This window comes from Myotis davidii, unplaced genomic scaffold (genome assembly GCF_000327345.1).
Source record: "Myotis davidii unplaced genomic scaffold, ASM32734v1 scaffold181, whole genome shotgun sequence".
Taxonomy (NCBI): Eukaryota; Metazoa; Chordata; class Mammalia; order Chiroptera; family Vespertilionidae; genus Myotis; species Myotis davidii.
In genome coordinates, this window is record NW_006291504.1 from 1,727,789 (window position 1) to 1,745,081 (window position 17,293).

At 44.0% G+C, this 17,293-nt stretch overlaps 1 protein-coding gene across 3 annotated transcripts in view; it reads left to right on the forward strand.

The window, feature by feature from the left end:
* Positions 1-15,290, forward strand: part of SS18 (synovial sarcoma translocation, chromosome 18) — a 32,552-nt gene extending 17,262 nt beyond the window's left edge. The window contains exons 4-10 of one of the 3 annotated variants that reach the window (XM_006764874.2): positions 1,708-1,929; positions 4,253-4,420; positions 5,368-5,472; positions 8,172-8,264; positions 8,940-9,059; positions 11,467-11,600; positions 13,610-15,290. In XM_006764874.2, the coding sequence (XP_006764937.1) occupies positions 1,708-1,929; positions 4,253-4,420; positions 5,368-5,472; positions 8,172-8,264; positions 8,940-9,059; positions 11,467-11,600; positions 13,610-13,636 (869 nt within the window). In that variant the 3' untranslated portion in view covers positions 13,637-15,290. The remainder of the gene's footprint in view (positions 1-1,707; positions 1,930-4,252; positions 4,421-5,367; positions 5,473-8,171; positions 8,265-8,939; positions 9,060-11,466; positions 11,601-13,609) is intronic. The other 2 variants (XM_006764875.2, XM_015564680.1) reach the window with 2 other exon arrangements.
* The last annotated feature ends 2,003 nt before the right edge of the window (positions 15,291-17,293 follow it).

A 17,293-nucleotide genomic window follows, 5' to 3' on the forward strand; every position in this document is an offset into this window, starting at 1 on the left:
GTGGGCCCAAGCCAGCAGGTGGTCATCCCCTGAGGGGTCCCAAACTGTGAGAGGGCACAGGCCGGGCTGAGGGATCCCCCCCTTTTCCCCCCGAGTGCACAAATTTTTGTGCACCAGGCCTCTAGTGAGAATATAAAGGGCTCTTTTAGAGACCACTCAGCATTTGGCTTGCCTCATTCTTCTTGGTGATGCATTGCACTCTTTTTTACGGATGCCTCTAATTTACGTGAGCAGATCCAGATCCCTTCTGGTAGAAATATAGGTTATTCTTTTAGTATTAAAAATTACACTGCTGCGAACATGTCTAAAATATCTAAAATATAAGAAAACAAATAAGTAAACACACTATTTTGTGTGTGTACACACAGGCACACAAAACAGCTTGTATATTTATAAGATAAATTCCTAGAACTGAAATTGCTGAGTTAAAGTTACATGCATTTTCATGTTACATTCCCTGAACAATGTATGAAGGAACTTCTTCGTAATAGTTGGCTCAAAACTTACATCTTTGCTAGTCTGCAAGATGGAAAATGGGTCCCCTAGTTTTAGTGTCCCTTTTTACATTATAAGCAAAGCAAACAGTCTGCTGTGTTTATGGCCCTGTGGTTGTTGTGTGAGCTGGTCACTCATGTCCTTTGGCCTTTCATTTGCTGCCGGTGGTGTTTTACTAGTTTGGTCTGTGATAGGACTTACTAAAAATTTTTCCCAGTTTATATTTCTATTATTTAATTTTGGTTTTGGTTGTTTTGGTCTTGTTCAATTTTTTTATTTTCATGTACTCTAATTTATCAATCTGTATGACTGGATTTCCTGACAAACTTAAGAAGGCCTTTCTATTTCATTATTTTAAAAATTTTCCTTTCTAAAATTTTCTTTCATGGTTTCTTTTCTTTTCCTTTCTTCTTTCTTAACGTTGAGTTTTTTAGTCATCTGGAATTAGTCTTCATGGAAGTAATGTGGTAGGAATCACCTTGGTTTTTCCCGGAGGCTGCTCGGTTGTCACAGCATCATTTATTGAATTACCTTCCTTTTGCCCACCGATACTTAGTGTCTCCATTGTCATTATTTACTGAATTAGCATTTGGGCCTCTTTTTAGACTCTGCTCTGGGCTCATTGATCTTTTAGTTTATTTATGTGCTAATGCTACAATTTTTTTTCTTAATGAAATTTAACTTTCATTTTTTTTTCTTTTTTTAAAAATATTTTTATTGGTTTCAGAGAGGAAGGGAGAGGGAGAGAGAGATAGAAACATCAGTGATGAGAGAGAATCATTGATCAGCTGCCTCCTGCACGCCTCTTACTGGGGATCAAGCCTACAACATGGGCCCTTGACTAGAATTGAACCTGGGACCCTTCACGGAGCCAAATCAGCTAGGGTGAATGCTACACACTTTTAATTCCACCAACTTTATTTTTTGTTCTCTTATAAAATTAGTCCTCTCTCATTTCTCTTTTTCAGGATGTTTTTGGCTTTTCAAAAGAATTAGTTTCTTAATCTGTAAAATGGGAATAATAACATTCACCTCAGTATCTGCTATCATTCATGTAAAGCATTTTCTTAGTTTACTGTTGATTAATAATAAAGTTATTGCTTGGTATTATTACTATGGTAGTGCAAAAAAAAGCAAAAAAAAATTTAAGGTCCTTTTATGCAGACCCTCTGTCTAACTTCCGTATTTTGGTTTTGACCACTTTCTTCAAAGGGCCCAACCACATGCCCATGCAGGGGCCTGGGCCCAGCCAGCTCAACCTGACCAGCAGCTCCATGAGCATGCCCGCCAGCAGCCACGGCTCCATGGGCGGCTACAGCCACGCCGTGCCGTCCTCCCAGAGCGTGCCCGTGCAGAGCCAGATGACCATGAGCCAGGGCCAGCCCATGGGGAACTACGGCCCCCGACCAAACATGAACATGCAGCCCAACCAAGGTAACGAGCTGTGTGTCCCTCTCACCGCGGGCGGCATCAGCCTTGAAAAGAAAACAAAACTTCCAGGTTGTTAGCTGATGTGTGAAAATGTAAGTTGCATGTCAGTAGCCAATAAAAGGAATGTTGAGTTTGACATCAGCTTAAAATACTCTTTTATTTTTTACATTTAGAAGTTAAGTTGCTTAATTTAACTTTTTATGTAAGCTTATTTGTTTTTATGTCTTTGATAGTTTATTTGAGATACTGTATTTTTGGATTTTTAAAAAAAAGTTAATCAATGAATAACTTGAACGCTAATCAATGAAAGCTTTAGAGCTAGAAAATAGAATTTTATTGTTGTAAGTACAACCCTTAACAATTCACCTACTCTTTGGTTCATTTTACCTGTGAAGGATATATTAATTTGTATGGATTTCCTTTGATTTACTGGATGTTTTCTGATGCCGAGTTTCAGGATGTAAAGGTAATTGTCATGTAATTTGTTACTACAGCGTTTAGTGGAGGTGCTGCTCTCTTCTTGCATTAGACTGGTGTGAAGTCTATTAGCGTTTATTACAGTCTCAGAGAATGGAATTGTTACCACGTTTCTCTTTTAAGTATTCTTGTGAATAATAGCTAGAAACCTGTAAGTGGCGCTCTGTTCTGCTAATTGCCGGTTAAACATGTGGCATATTGCCAGCCTAAAGCTTTCTCAATTATGAAATGTGGTGAGGTTACGAGTATAAGATAGATTTCATGTATTTGCAATAAAAATTTTCTAGATTTTGATTACGATAAGTCACTAAAGTGAATTCAGATAAAGGAAGTCAGTGTTAATCTTTGGTAATTCTTTGTGATGAAATAATATATTCTAAATTTTAAATATTAATACAAGATATTTTATGTAATTTTGATGAGGTATACTGAAAACAAAGGGAGACAAAGGTAAATTGTCCATGAGAGCACCTGCACAGAACTGGTGCTGGCTTCATTTCCCTCCCAAGTGCAGAGCCCGGACGGAGTGTGGCTCCTCTGGGTCAGGTGGGTCAGGGGGAGCTCCGCGGTCTCTCCGTCCAGCTGCAGCCGGGAGACGCACACAGTGGACAGCGATGCTGACAGCAGCCACAGCCCGGTTGACACACTTCTTAGAAACTAGCTGAGAAAAGTCAGAGTGTACTCACAAACGGGGGCTGCTGCAGTGTAGGCCGCTATGATGAAAGGTTTGAAGAAGAAAACAGTGCTAGCAGCAACGTGGGTGTCGGAGAATAGTTACTGTTTTTGGAGAAAGGAGTTGTATTCATAGGAATTGTTCATTTCAAACTTAAGAACCGACTATTCTTTTTTAAAAATGTCATCTTTTGTACTAATGTGATTAGTAGTTTTTTCTTTTACTATAATTGTTAACATTATTTTTTGCTTTGTTCCCATAATTTATGAATTTTGTAATAGAAAGAAGACTTCAGAAAAATGACTATCTAGGGATCTGATTTAAGGAAATATAAGTTACTTTTCAAAAGGATTAGGATGGAAATAAGTGAAGAAATTTTCAATGTATTAAAAAATCTCTTCAGGAAAATAAAATACTTTTAGTTAAGTTTTGATATTTTAGAATCAAAGAAAAGTATAATTACAATAAAATTATACTAGGTTTTAGCATTGTCTACTCTCAATCATGAAGAAATAAGTGTAACTAAAATTCTTGATACTTACATTTTAATACTTTTTAATACATTCATGAGAATATTTCTAAAATTTTCATGTTATAAAAATATCTCTTTTAATGAACTGCCCCTATTTTTACTATGGAAAATCTATCATTGTTGTAAGTTTCTTTGGTTGCTTTGAAATTCAGCTAAGTTGTACTTGCAGTGACTTTACTAAGCTTTTAAGAGTTTTCTTAGTTACTTGGCTCTTGTTTTTTATTTTTGTTTTTGTATTTATAAATGTCTTATTATAATTGTGTGTTTGGGGGGTTATCCTATAAAATAAAAGCCCAATATGCTAAGTGTCCGACTGTTCGTTCGACCAGTCGCTATGATATGCACTGACCACCAGGGGGCAGGCGCTCCGACCAGTAGGTTAAGCTTGCTGCTGGGGTCTGGCCAATCAGGACTGGGCGAGACAGGCTGGACATGCCCTGGAGCCAACCTCCTGCGGTCCTTCCTGGCCGGCTAATCTCCCACAATCCCTTCCCGGCCTCTAAAATATTACTTCTCATTAATTTCCTTCCAATGTGCATGAATCCGTGCACCGGGCCTCTAGTATGACAAAAAGATTTTTGTATTTCTCCTAAGATGTTAATATTATATGAACAAGATCATGTGCATGTTTTGTGTTTCCCCAGGTCCAATGATGCACCAGCAGCCTCCTTCCCAGCAGTACAACATGCCCCAGGGTGGTGGGCAGCACTACCAGGGCCAGCAGCCGCCCATGGGGATGATGGGCCAGGTCAGCCAAGGCAGTCACATGATGGGCCAGAGGCAGATGCCGCCCTACAGACCGCCCCAGCAGGGTAAGGGCCCCGCTGGGAATGGCCGTGTCATAGAAATAACAGTTGGGAAGCTTTCCATTTAGTGAACTTTTCATCCAGGCAAAGTTAGGGCTTGTATTTCTAGACGGGAGGCCCGGTGCACACATTTGTGCACAGGTGGGGTTCCTTGGCCTGGCCAGCAAGCAGGCCTGATCGGGGCTGTCTCGCCCAGTCCCACTCTGGGCCGATCGGGGCCGGCCAGCCTCGGGGAGGGACCATGGGAGGTTGGCTGTGGGAGCGCACTGACCACCAGGGGGCAGCTCCTGCATTGAGCGTCTGCCCCCTGGTGGTCAGTGTGCATCATAGCGACTGGTTGACCGGTTGTTCGGTCGACTGGTCATAACGGTCACTTAGGCTTTTTTATTTATATATATATAAATTAAAAAAATAAAAAAAACACCACTGTATATTTTTTTCCTGAGAGGTAGTGGATACAGTAGGTACAAAGGGTTACAAATTGGGTAGGAACTTCCTGGTATTCAGCTTTCCTTTAATCTTTTCTGGGAAAAGATTACATCATAAAGTTTTGTATCAAAAGCTCATTTACAGCAGAAAATACTATTTTATTGTTGAGAATGTACTAAATTGTATGGTCAGAAACAAACCCTAATTTATTTTAAACTGCTGTAATGTCAAAATAAAAAGGAAATTAATTTTCTACTAGTTTGACACTTTTTAAGAAGTTAGTGTTTGTATTTTTGAGTTGGTATTGCTTGATACTGCATGCATGGCCTGAGCATTAGTTGTTGTGAAGTGTGTGGTGCTGGCTGTGTGTCTGTGTGTGTGCATAGAATAGTTAGAAGGATATGAACACCAAAACTTGGGAGGGGCCTCGACAGCGGAGGAACGGACTCCGGGACCTGAGGTCAGGAAGAAGCCCTTGGTGCCCGAGAACCGATCGCTGACGTCTCGCCCTGTTGTGGTTGCAGGTCCGCCCCAGCAGTACTCGGGCCAGGAGGACTATTACGCGGACCAGTACAGCCACGGCGGACAGGGGCCTCCGGAAGGCATGAGCCAGCAGTATTACCCCGATGGTAATCCCCCCGACGCGTGCTCCCCGTGTCTGTCCCTGCCCGCGTCGCTGTAGGAGGCCACCCGACACCGTGTGTGGCCGAGGAAACGCGTGGTGTGCTGCGTCCACACTCAGCACCAGTAGTCTCGGCGTCAGCGGCCGCCGGGCCTCGCCTGTCTCAGCGTCTGTCTCGTGTGGATGTCCCGCAGCAGTGCCGTCGGGCCGCGCTCTGTTAGTGCCGTCCTTCCGTGAAGGAGGATCCTTTTATGTTTGAGTCGTTCCTTTGAACCCAAACTGACGTTATCGATTTACCTTTTTAAACAACAGCTTTATTGAGATAGTTCATATACCAGAAAGTGCACCGACTGGTTTACGTTTATGCATTGTATACTGTAAGTGCATAGACTTCCTCAAGTTTTTTTCTGTTTCGTCATTTTAGTTGATTTTGCGTGCTTCTTAAAGAACTATGGTTTGTATACAGTAGCATTGGCATTGAGGAACCATTTGGAGGCTAAATTATACCCAGAATATAGTTGTATATAGAGTTAGTGGAAAAGGAAAGGTATTTAGAAAACAAGTTCATTTTAGGTATTTAGTTCAATGGAGTACTTGTTAGTTGGAGGCGGCGTTGGAGTGGCTGGTAGAGGTGGCCGCTCCTGCCGGTCGGGTGGTAAGGGGGAGGGAGTCCACACAGACGCGGGTCCCGCAGCGGGGCTCCCACGTCACAGAGCCGTGGGTCTTGTCAGCCAAGGGTTTGCGAAGTCCTCACTGACGTAGTCCGCTCCCGGGGTGGATTCGAGGAAAACGCTTCAAAAGAGAAGCTAGGGAAGCTAAGGGTTACAGCTGGAGGGTCGGGACCATGAACTGGAAGCCGATGCAAACGAGCAAGAAGATACAACTTGGTGTCTAAGAAATCATTTTGCCGCCATGTTTTATCAGAGTGAACCCTGAAGGCACGTGGTGGCAGGACGTGGGTCCCACGGCTGTGTGTGCAGGCCCCACAGCGCCCACCTGCAAGGCTGCCCGCAGCGCCTGTGGGTGCGGATACATGTGGTGATTCTGGTAGAAAGTGACTTTTTTTTTTTTTTTTTTTTAACCTCAGGGTTTCTTGCCCCAAATTATTCAGAGTGTTGTGGTTTTTAGTTTTACACGTAGACATTGTATTAAGTAATTTCTTAGACTATCGATATTTTAAAAAGGTGAAATCTAGGTTCTTAAATTTTATTAGGAAGTTTGCTGAATATTGATTGGTTTGTTTAACTTTTAAAATATATTTTAAGTAATTGAGTTGAATTTGGTACTGTTAGTTTGGTTGGCCCTGATGTTTGTCTGACATTTACATAGATTCTTTGCTCTATTTACAATGACTAATTCTCTTAGACGTCATTAGATATTTTCTTACTCTGTTTATTTTTTATTTTTAAAAAATATTTTTATTGATTTCATAGAGGAAGGGAGAAGGAGAGATAGAAACATCAATGATGAGAGAGAATCATTGATTGGCTGCCTCCTGCACACCCCCTACTGGGGATCCAGCCTGCAACCCAGGCATGTGCCCTATCCGGGAATCAAACCGTGACCTCCTGGTTCATAGAGAGATGCTCATCCACTGAGCCACCACGGCCGGCTCTGACTCTGTTTAGATATGTGTGCAGTAAACATGTCGATGGGGAGCTGGCAGACATTCTCTGTAAAGAGCCAGAGAGAAAGTCTTTTCGTCTTTGTTTGCCACATGCTATTGATCTCAACCACCGGACTCTTGTCGCAGCAGCAGAACAGCTATAGCTATAAGCAGGCAGGCGGGGTTAGACTGCAGGCCTGGTTTGCTGACCCTCAATTCAGATATTGATGAGATGGTGTAGGAACATGGGATCCTAGAGCCCTGAGTATGACACTTACTCATAACTGTGTTCCTCCTCCCTTAGTTAGGGAGTCCACTGAATTGTAGCTCAGACCTTCACCAGCCGAAAGGTTATTCCCTGCATTTCTTTGCAATTTGAGTCAAAGGACTGGAGTATCGATCTTCACTGAACTCCAGTCATCTTACAGGCGAAACTTATCGTGTCTTAAAAGGAAAGGTGTACTCCACTTAATACAGTATTAACTTCATCAAGGTGTATGTTTATGTTACCCTAGAAATATTTCCTGTGGGCTTCTAGAATGGCAGCATTAAGCATTATATTTTTGCATCTAGAAATATTTTGAGATACTGTATTTTATTCAAGTAAATAGAGTGTGAAAAATTTGTTTCATTTTTTTTCAGGGGAAGAAATTTATGGAGCTCTTTTGTATTTTACATTATTTAGCATATGCTATGGCATTGGCACCCAGAACTGGTGTTTGACAAAATATGATAATTGTTTCCTTTGTTTATTGGAATTTAATTCAAGTTATTTACATGTGAAAGGCCTAAATGCTTTCATTCTCTTTAAAAAAATGGAAGATAAAGTTTTTCTCTCTTCAAATGAGGATTATCAGAGTTAAGACTAAGGGTAATGTTTTTAAAACCACTGTTTTTTGCTTTTAAGAAAACTTGCAAGTTATCTCGATCTGAAAACAATCACGTTGGTAAATATTTGGCTAATGCAATTGAAATTATTTTTTATGTATTTCCATTTCTTTCTCTCTTTTTTTCAGTTTTATCTGAAAGTTTAAATATATTTAGGGTTTTCACTCAGTGGCCATTAACGTTTCTCCCTGTCTCTTGTCGAATTGATGTAGGTCATAATGATCACGGTTATCAGCAACCGTCGTATCCTGAGCAAGGCTACGATAGGCCTTACGAGGATTCCTCACAACATTACTACGAAGGAGGTATCGCTATACCTTCACACGCGCACACACACGCCCTCCCACAGGAACCCGCAGCCTTGCCCAGGCCTCCCGTGCACAGCTCCCGTAGAGCAGTAGCTGCTGCCTGTCCGGAGAGTTACAGGGAGCCCAGGCCCCCGAGTCACCTCCGTGCAGATCCTTACAATGTGTAACCACGACCCGCCATTTCTAACAACAGTAAAAGGACTAAAACAGTTACAAGTAGTCGCTTCCCCAGTGGAAGTTTTCTCTCTGAACACAAACCCAGCTCTCCAGTGTCGTGTGTGTGTCCCACATGTATGGTCTCCCTACCAGTGTAGTGCCGTAGGAAGCAGCTTGCTGACCTCGTGTAGCTAGCGTGTGCTCTCGTAGTGTCTTTAATTTTGTCTTTTTATTTTATTTAGCTTAGTCATGATCTATGACTGTGATGTTCCAGTCAATGTCATGCTCGTATGGCAGAGGCGCTGGAAATGCTGCAGTTGAACCTTGCAAATTGGCTTTAACTGCAGTGTGTTTGGCCGAAACCCTTCTGTTTGGTTTGAGTTTTTTCTTTGTTTTGTTAACTTTAAGAAATCAGTATGGCGTTTTATTTTGTTCTTGTGTTGTTGGCTCTGCATCTGGGAGGAAAGAGCTCGTCTAGCCAACTTCTCAGCCTCCCCTCTCCTCCCCTCCCTGCAGGAGGCTCGCAGTACGGCCAGCAGCAGGAGGCCTACCAGGGCCCGCCGCCCCCGCAGGGCTACGCGCCGCAGCAGCAGTACCCGGGCCAGCAGGGCTACGCCGGCCAGCAGCAGGCCTACGGTGAGCCGCCTCCGCCTCAGCTCCAGCGCATGGGTGTTTGCCATTTCTGAAAAGTCACAGCTCCGCCCCAGCCTAGCGGCGTCCAGATAAAGTGCTCTCAGACTAACTGCTAATCTATTTAAAAAGAAACAAACCAGAGATGATTCAGTTCCCACAGGCATGCCCTGGAGCGAGGCACAGGGCAAGACACAGGGACCCGGACCCGCTATGCTCACGGCCACCACCAGCTCTGCACCTGCCTGGACACCCGAGGGCGTGGATGTTCACTGCCCTTGTCTGCATAGTCCAGTGAGCAAGTCCGTTTCTACAGCTGGTGGCTGTTGTAACTGCTCTTAATTTTTGGAGGGCCCGCCAGACTGCTTTCCTGAGCGCTGGACCGGTTCCCACCAGCAGGGAGGGAGGGTCCCTCTCTCCACAGCCTCGCCACCTTGGGTATCGCCTGCCTTGTTGGTAACAGCCCTCCAGCAGCAGGAGGTGGTACCTCATTGTAGTTTTGATTTGCATTTTCCTGGTGGCTAGTGGATCATGCATCATAGAAATGTACACTTGAAGCCTATATGATCCTGTTAACTAATGTCACTCCAATAAATGTAATTAAAAAAACTAGTGACCATGACTGTGGAAGATAATACTGATTTTTAAAGTACAAACGTGGTCTGCTCAGAATGCATACAGAGGTGCTCTCTCATTTGCTCCCGGCGGCACCCACACCACAGGGCGCAGTGACTGCAGCTGTGTGTCCTGCGAGGTAGCTGATGGCGGCCTGTGAGGAACTGGGCTCGATCCGGAGTGGCAGTGACGAGGAGCCGAGACCTCAGCCTTCCGTCTCAGGCAACTGTAACGATGTTGGAAATAGGAGACTACAGTTTCAGGGAAAGCAGTAGCTGTTACTAATTTGACATCATCTAGCTAATATGGCCTCTTACATCAGTGATGTCTTCTTTTTGTTGATGGGTGTAAGCACTGCTGTCACTGCCGCACCTCCACTGTGACAGCAGACCTAGGAGCCGGGGTCGCAGGCCGCCCTCTGGCTCCTTCAGATGGCGCTGAAGCTCAGGCGGGTGTCGGGAGGCGGGCGTTTCCCCAACATGCCGAGGTCTGGCTTCTCCGTTTCACATGTGACTTCAGAATGTCCCAGGGATTTCCTGGTTTTACAGAGAGACGTTCTTACCCTTCTCAAATGGAAACATTTAATGGCCATGGAGTATTTGTACTTCGAATAAATAGTGGTCTGGTTTTATTATATTTGCATGAAACAAATACGTAGCTAAATCAGACACATGTATTGATTTGAGAGCGATAATTGTCTTCAGTGGGAAGAGAGGGTAAAGAAAGTTAAATGTTTTTGGTTCAAGTAGCTAACCATGGTTTTGTTAGATGTCAGGAACCCTTCCCATTTTGCTTATCCAGAGATTTCAGTTATCAAACTTTCTTCTAATAGAAAATTTAGAGTTTTAATAAGTGAACGTATAGCGACATAAGTAAAATAATAGGCAGATGTCATTTATTTAAGCCTGAAAATGTATTGTTCTCTTTGGCACTTTCCTCTGCAATTGATGTTCTCATGGCAGGTTTTGAAAGGCTGTGGTAGAAACGTGTAAGTACCAGACCTTTTTAGCTTCTGCTTTAGAAAGCATGCTTTGCAACAGATAATGGTAGTTTACGAAATAGACATATTTGTTAGGTCAGCCTAATTAGTCCCTTGTCATCTTTGACATTTGAAATCATGCACTTTTGTGGGTTAGGTGTTAAAGGTGGTGGGCACACAGAGTGTGGTCTTGGAGTCGGGCTGCCCACATGCCTCTACTTGGTCGGGGACACCGTGACAGTGAGCGCCTCAGAGCGGAGCAGAGCTCTCCTTTGGTGATTGCCAATATAAATCCAGATTCTAATGTAAGATCATTCCTTTTGATTCTCCTGGTTATTGCACGTACACATTAGAGTTATACAGCTGTAAATATCATGGTTCCCAAACTGTGCAGAAACAGTTCCAGGATTTTAGTTTGAATCTCGCCTTTTCTTTTATCTCTTGCTTATACTGGTTAACTTTCTCATAAAACAGCTGCTTTTATGAGCACTTCGAACACATCCAGGTGAACATTCTTAGCCTAGAATGAGCTGCCTTCCAACTCCTGAATCTCTTACTCATCCTGACATGCACATTTTTAACGGCTGATGCAGAACACAATCGTTACCCGGAATCAAAGCCCCGTACGGAGTGGCATCCTTAAATGGCTTTCACTCTTATTATAACCTTTGGAATTTATTTCAAAAAGCATTTGAGAAAATCAAGATTCCAAACTACCCTTTTCAGCTTAGATATAAAGTACAGCCCCCGTTGTAAACGCTTCTGGAGCTCTGGGAGTGATGTTCACCTGCGCTCTTGTTTATGCTGATTATTTTGCAGGTCCTTCCCAGGGCGGGCCAGGCCCTCAGTACCCGAACTACCCGCAGGGTCAAGGGCAGCAGTACGGGGGGTACAGGCCGACGCAGCCCGGACCACCTCAGCCCCCGCAGCAGAGGCCCTACGGATACGACCAGGTGGGTGACTGGCCAGCGTGTGACCCCTCGTTGCTTGCGCGTCCTTGGTTAGGTTAAACATTTTTACTTGAAGCTCATTTTTCCTTCTCCTGTTCATAACACACGAGTTGACCAACAAAACCCACTTTCTTTTAACTCTATTTCCTAGACTGCTGGACAGGGGACGGAGTACGCTGACATGGAACAGCCTTCTAGGCACCAGCGTTCGTTCAGATTCTCCTTCCCCTTCCCATCCTCACTGCTCTCCCACCACTCTTAACACCCTGGTCTCCCTTCTGTTCACGTTCCTGCTCACTGCCCCTGCCTCCGTCCCTGCCCCTGCCCACGGTCTCCGGGCGCGATGAGCTGTCTTCCCCGTGGCCTCTCCTTCCTCCGTCAGGTGGGCGGAGGCGTCGCTCTCACCGGGGCTCCCCGAGCCCGGTCTGTGGGCCCCTCCTCCCGGCCTCCGTCTGGGCCGGTCTCACTGTGCGAACCTTCTCAGACTCCGAATGACAATAGCGAGGACTTGTCATGTGGCCGCTTCTTGGGGTGGAGTTCAGGTTTGCGAGTGACTCTGGTCGGGACCATCCGGCCTGTGCGCCGCTGTGGGCGGGAGTCCGGGGTTCAGGGCCGCGGGGTGAGGAACAGCTCGTACGGTGCCCGTCAGAAACGGAGGCCTGAGCCTTCCTCCCTCCTCGTGCTCCAGCCCTTGGCTGACTCTTCCCGCTGAAGTGAGAGAGCAGAGGCCAGGAGGCCGCACTGAGGGGAGGACAGGGGCCGCACTGAGCTTTGCACTGAGTCAGGGCACAGGATGAGGGCGTGGACGGGGGCCGCACTGAGGGCGTGGACAGAGGCTGGCACTGAGGAAGGACACTCGAGTCACTCTTCCCCTCACCTGTGTTTCAGGATGAGCGCTGGCTAAATGTTGCTGAAATAACTACGTAAAGTACATCCGTGTTCTAAGTACTTGAATTCTGTTCAGAGTGCAATAGTCCATTAGGTAGCTAGTGGCATGGGACAGCTGTTCAAGTCAGTCCACTTTTGTGGAAATGTAAACTTTTGGGGTACGAGGTCCTGTGGGGCTCAGGCATTTCAACTCTCGATACTTTGTTGGTTTAAGTCGTTACTGGGAGTTGGCGGGGATGTAAGCAGGGAAGCAGCAGCTGGTTATGTTCTCTCCAGTGAGTTCTGTTTTTGGAAAGCAGGCGCTTTTGTGAGCACTTTAAACACATGTAAGACGTTTTTGTTGAAATACTAGTACATACTTTCTAGTATGTTCTCTTTTCTTTTACCTTTTTTCTTCTGTTTTACTTTCTCTCTAAAATGTGAACTCGGCAGTTGTATCCCGGACTCACCTGCCGGCATGGTGGGCCGTGGCCGCATCACCTGCTGGGTGTCTGTACTCTTCCTCGCCGGTCAGCCACCTGGCTTCCAAGTCCGCTTTGCTAACCGCAACAAAACAAATCAAACTGCCCTGGATTTTATGCACCGGCTGCCTCTCTGAGGCGCGTGGCCTCGGGGAAAGGCCACGTCTTCAGAAGGCTTTGTCCTTGACCTCCGGATACCTCTCACCCTGCACTTGTCCCACGTATCTTCCCTGTTAGTGCTTAATAGTAATTCGCTGTTAATTCTTAATAGTAATGATAATAAGCTATGATAATAATGATAATAGTAATGATAATAAGCTCAATAGTCACACGGTTGTCCCCCTGGCATCACATTTGTCTACTCAAAGAGATCACACCAGAATTTAGAACCAGAACTTCTCCCTCGTTGTCCAGATCAGTCCACCAAAATTCACCACACATTGAAACTTCACTGTGTGATAGGTACTGTTCCGTGGTCAGAGGCTCTGCAGTTCATTTGCAAGTGAATGTAATATCAGAAGAAATTACAGAGGTACTATGTACCGAAATACTAGCAATTTTTGTTATCAATGCAATAGCTTTTATAGTATGGCAATGTTAAGATTTATTTGTGATTTTCTTGCCCAACTATTATCTAATTGTATTTTAAAATTTATCTTTTAGGGACAGTATGGAAATTACCAGCAGTGAAAGTTCTCCCATTCCCGTGGCCAGCGCCTGCCAGCAGCCACACCCACGCAGCCCCGTGGACCCTCCGGGAAGAGCCCTTCCATTGCACCCCGTTTTTGGAGAAGCCTTGGGCTCAGGGGCCGTGTCACCAGTTGGCGGCCGTGTGGCTTAGTTGCGTAAAAGCCTTTAGTAGCTCAAAAATACTCTTCAATTCCCCATTTCTACTCTAGATGGCAACATTGGACAGAAAATAGGCCGCCACCAATTGCAGTGGTTCCGGGACTGTTTCAGATGGACTGTTACAGGCTGGGGGTGCGAGCAGCTTCGTATGTTTTGCAGGTTAAGGGAATTTAATACTTTTCCACAGACGCTTTTGTAAGGGGGAGGGAAATGTACACTTTCTACAGTTAGCAATATTTTGTATATTATGTTTATTTCATGTGGTGAACATGCAGGCGGTACACTACGCGTGGGGCAGAGTCCGCAGTCCTGCTCCTGAGGGTGGGGCATGTGGGCGCTTCATTGTGTGGGTCTCAGTGGTGAGGCTGCAAGTCCCGGGGGAAGGCCGGCCCGCCCGCCCGCCGTGGGTATCCTCGAGGAAGTCGGACCCCTTACCTGCTAGCTAATCAAGGGATGTAGTTTTGAGTAAAAAGACGTTTTTAAAGCTTTCCAGTTTTGTGGATTAAAACCTTTTTATAAAGATCACTTATAATACAGTTTTAAAATGTGAGGTAATAAGAATTCATGTGGGACCTGAAGAATCTTGGTAATAGTTTCAAGTAAATGGAATGGAATCCTCTCCTAAACCAGCAGTGAGTGGGAGTGGAGTGTTAGTTACCTTGTCAATCAGGGAAGTTAGTGAAAGCAAAGCATTTTATAAACGAGATCAAAGAGGGGTCAGCATTGATTCGGTCATTTTAACATCAGGTCAGTTGGTTTATATACTAGAATAGTTCAAGAGACTTACAAACCTTTATTTCAGCTTTTTGAACTGGAAATAATACCATTTATAAAGGGACACTTGATTCTCCCCTTTCTTATGTTGGTTAATATAACACAGAAAGGTGTGGAGGAAAATGCTTGCTGGTGAGGCTGGTTAGGATCTGGATTGGAAGTGTAGAGGGTGCGTCCAGCTCACGTTGCCCGCTCGCCTGGCATAGCTCGCAGATGGAGACGCCGGTGCCTGGTTGTTGAGCTCAGTGCAGGGATAGCGCATTAGGCAGGAGTCACGCATCGAGAGGTTTAAAACGAGTTATTTCAGCCAATCTGAACGCATCCAGCCCAAAGGTAAGTTGCTATTTCCACCACGGTTGCCCCTGCCCAGGGAACAAGATGTATTCTTGACCATAGAATTGGTTTTCCCACTTCCAACGGGAAGCGAAACGGAGGGAGGGCCGCTCATTTGACTGAAGCGGAACCTACTGTTCCGCACACTGTGGTCCGAGAAGGGACACCGGTGTCTCCGAGTACGAGTGTGCGTGTGGGTTCAGGTCAGGGCAGGTCTTATTCTCGGCGAGGCCAGTAGGAAGTGGACATCGAGTCTGAGCGAGACGGCGCGGACGGCCTGCCGGGTTGGGATGCGCGCGGTTCTGTGCCGGTTTCCACCACTGTGTACTTGGTTGCTATTTAAAACTGTACCAGCTCTAACGGAGGAATAAATTATTTGTGATTTTAATTTTCTCATTTGTTTCTTTAAATTAGATCTCTCTGACTGTTGTTTTGTCTGGAGACTCTGCTGTGGGTATTTTATAGAAGTGCGTCCAGTAGAAGCGGACTAGATTTGTATTCTAGGACTTGATCAAAATTCTCTTGCCATGCCCAAGTTAATTAGAATTAACTGTTCAGTAATCAGCATGTTGTGTGGGCTGTTTGTTACAGAATGCTTTCTCTGAAAATGAAGTCCATGAGGCGATCATCAGCATGACTGAATGAGATAAATGAGTTGAGGAGGCAAAACTGTACTAACCCAACCTGGTGTAGATATGTTATCGCATCTGAAGGAAGCTCAGCTGACATTAAGAAATAATTTGTCTTGCCAGCCCATCTTCTGTTGTCTTATTCTCCTTTTAATGGAAACTAAAATTGCAATTTTAATAAGCAGAATTTCCTCCAGGACTTTCTTCCTGGAGACTAGTGCATTTGCACGCTTTAATTGTTTTATAACAGTCTTATTCCGTAGAAGTTTTTAATTGGCGGTGACAAAAATTACCTTACTCCTTGGTGCCTGGCGGAAGAGCTGTACCCGTAGCTTTCTACCACATTTGACATTCCCGTACAGACAATACATTTTAAAACTGAAATTTGTATTTTATCAAGATGTGCATTATTATAATGAAGAGATTATTAGAACAGCCCCTAACATTCCAGAAGCAAAATATCACTGAGACATGCAGGGTGATTATTGAGCAACATTTAAAAATACTTCACTGTGTTAGTGTAGTTTGAGAATGCGTTAGTATTTTCTTGTAGAATTGTGGTGACACATTGTTTGTGGTTTTGTTTTAATTTCTTAATGGGAGTTTGAAAGAAAAAGCTAAGTGGAGAGAATGGTATAATGAGCCCATGTGCCAGTAACTCGACTTATCCGCTTAGCAACTCCTGGCCAGTCTTATGTTGCCTGTTCACCGACCCACCAATGGAAGAACACACTATGTCCTTTAGTTATTTCTGTAAGTATCTTTAAAAGACAAGGACTCTTAAAAAACACCTTGGTACTTAAGGACTCTTCCTGTTCCTGAAATTTTGTATTTTCAGTGTTAACACTGAGTTAGAAACCATCTCAGAAATTGTATGAATCACCGTCTTTTCTTTCAATTTAAAGTCTTCATAGTTAAGACATTAGCAAAAATAGATTATACAGAAAGCGAACATTCTCCATCATTTCATATCTCAAAGGTAATTATATTTCTTTCAACTTCATTTTACACATAGGAGCCAACATATATTATTGCTTTGTCTTTTAAAATAAAAATAGCATTATACTATCCATACTACTTTGCAACTTCCTTTTTTTTTAAAGTTAGAAATATCTTGAATGTTATTTATTCCTGTATTATTGTTCCTAATTTTTTTAAAAATATATTTTATTGATTTTTTACAGACAGGAAGGGAGAGAGAGAGAGAGAGAGAGTCAGAAACATCGATGAGAGAGAGACATCGATTAGCTGCCTCCTGCACATCCCCTACTGGGGATGTGCCCGCAACCCAGGTACATGCCTTTGACCGGAATTGAACCTGGGACCTTTCAGTCCGCAGGCCGACACTCTATCCACTGAGCCAAACCGGTTTCGGCTGTTCCTAATTTTTTTACTGCTGCAAAAACAAAGCTTTCCTAAGCTACCCGGGTAGGGTTTATTTTTCTTTACTTATTTCATTTGGTGTGCTTGTTGCGGTATTTCTGTATGATACATTTCTGTTGTGTTGGGAGTAGCGCTATATACATTTTTAAGCGTTCCTCTAAAACAGTGGTTCTCAACCTTCCTAATGCTGCGACCCTTTAATACAGTTCCTCATGTTGTGGTGACCCCCAACCATAAAATTATTTTCGTTGCTACTTCATAACCGTAATTTTGCTACTGTTATGAATCGTAATGTAAATATCTGATGTGCAGGATGTATTTTCATTGTTACAAATTGAACATAATTAAAGCATAGTGATTAAGCCCAAAACCAATATGT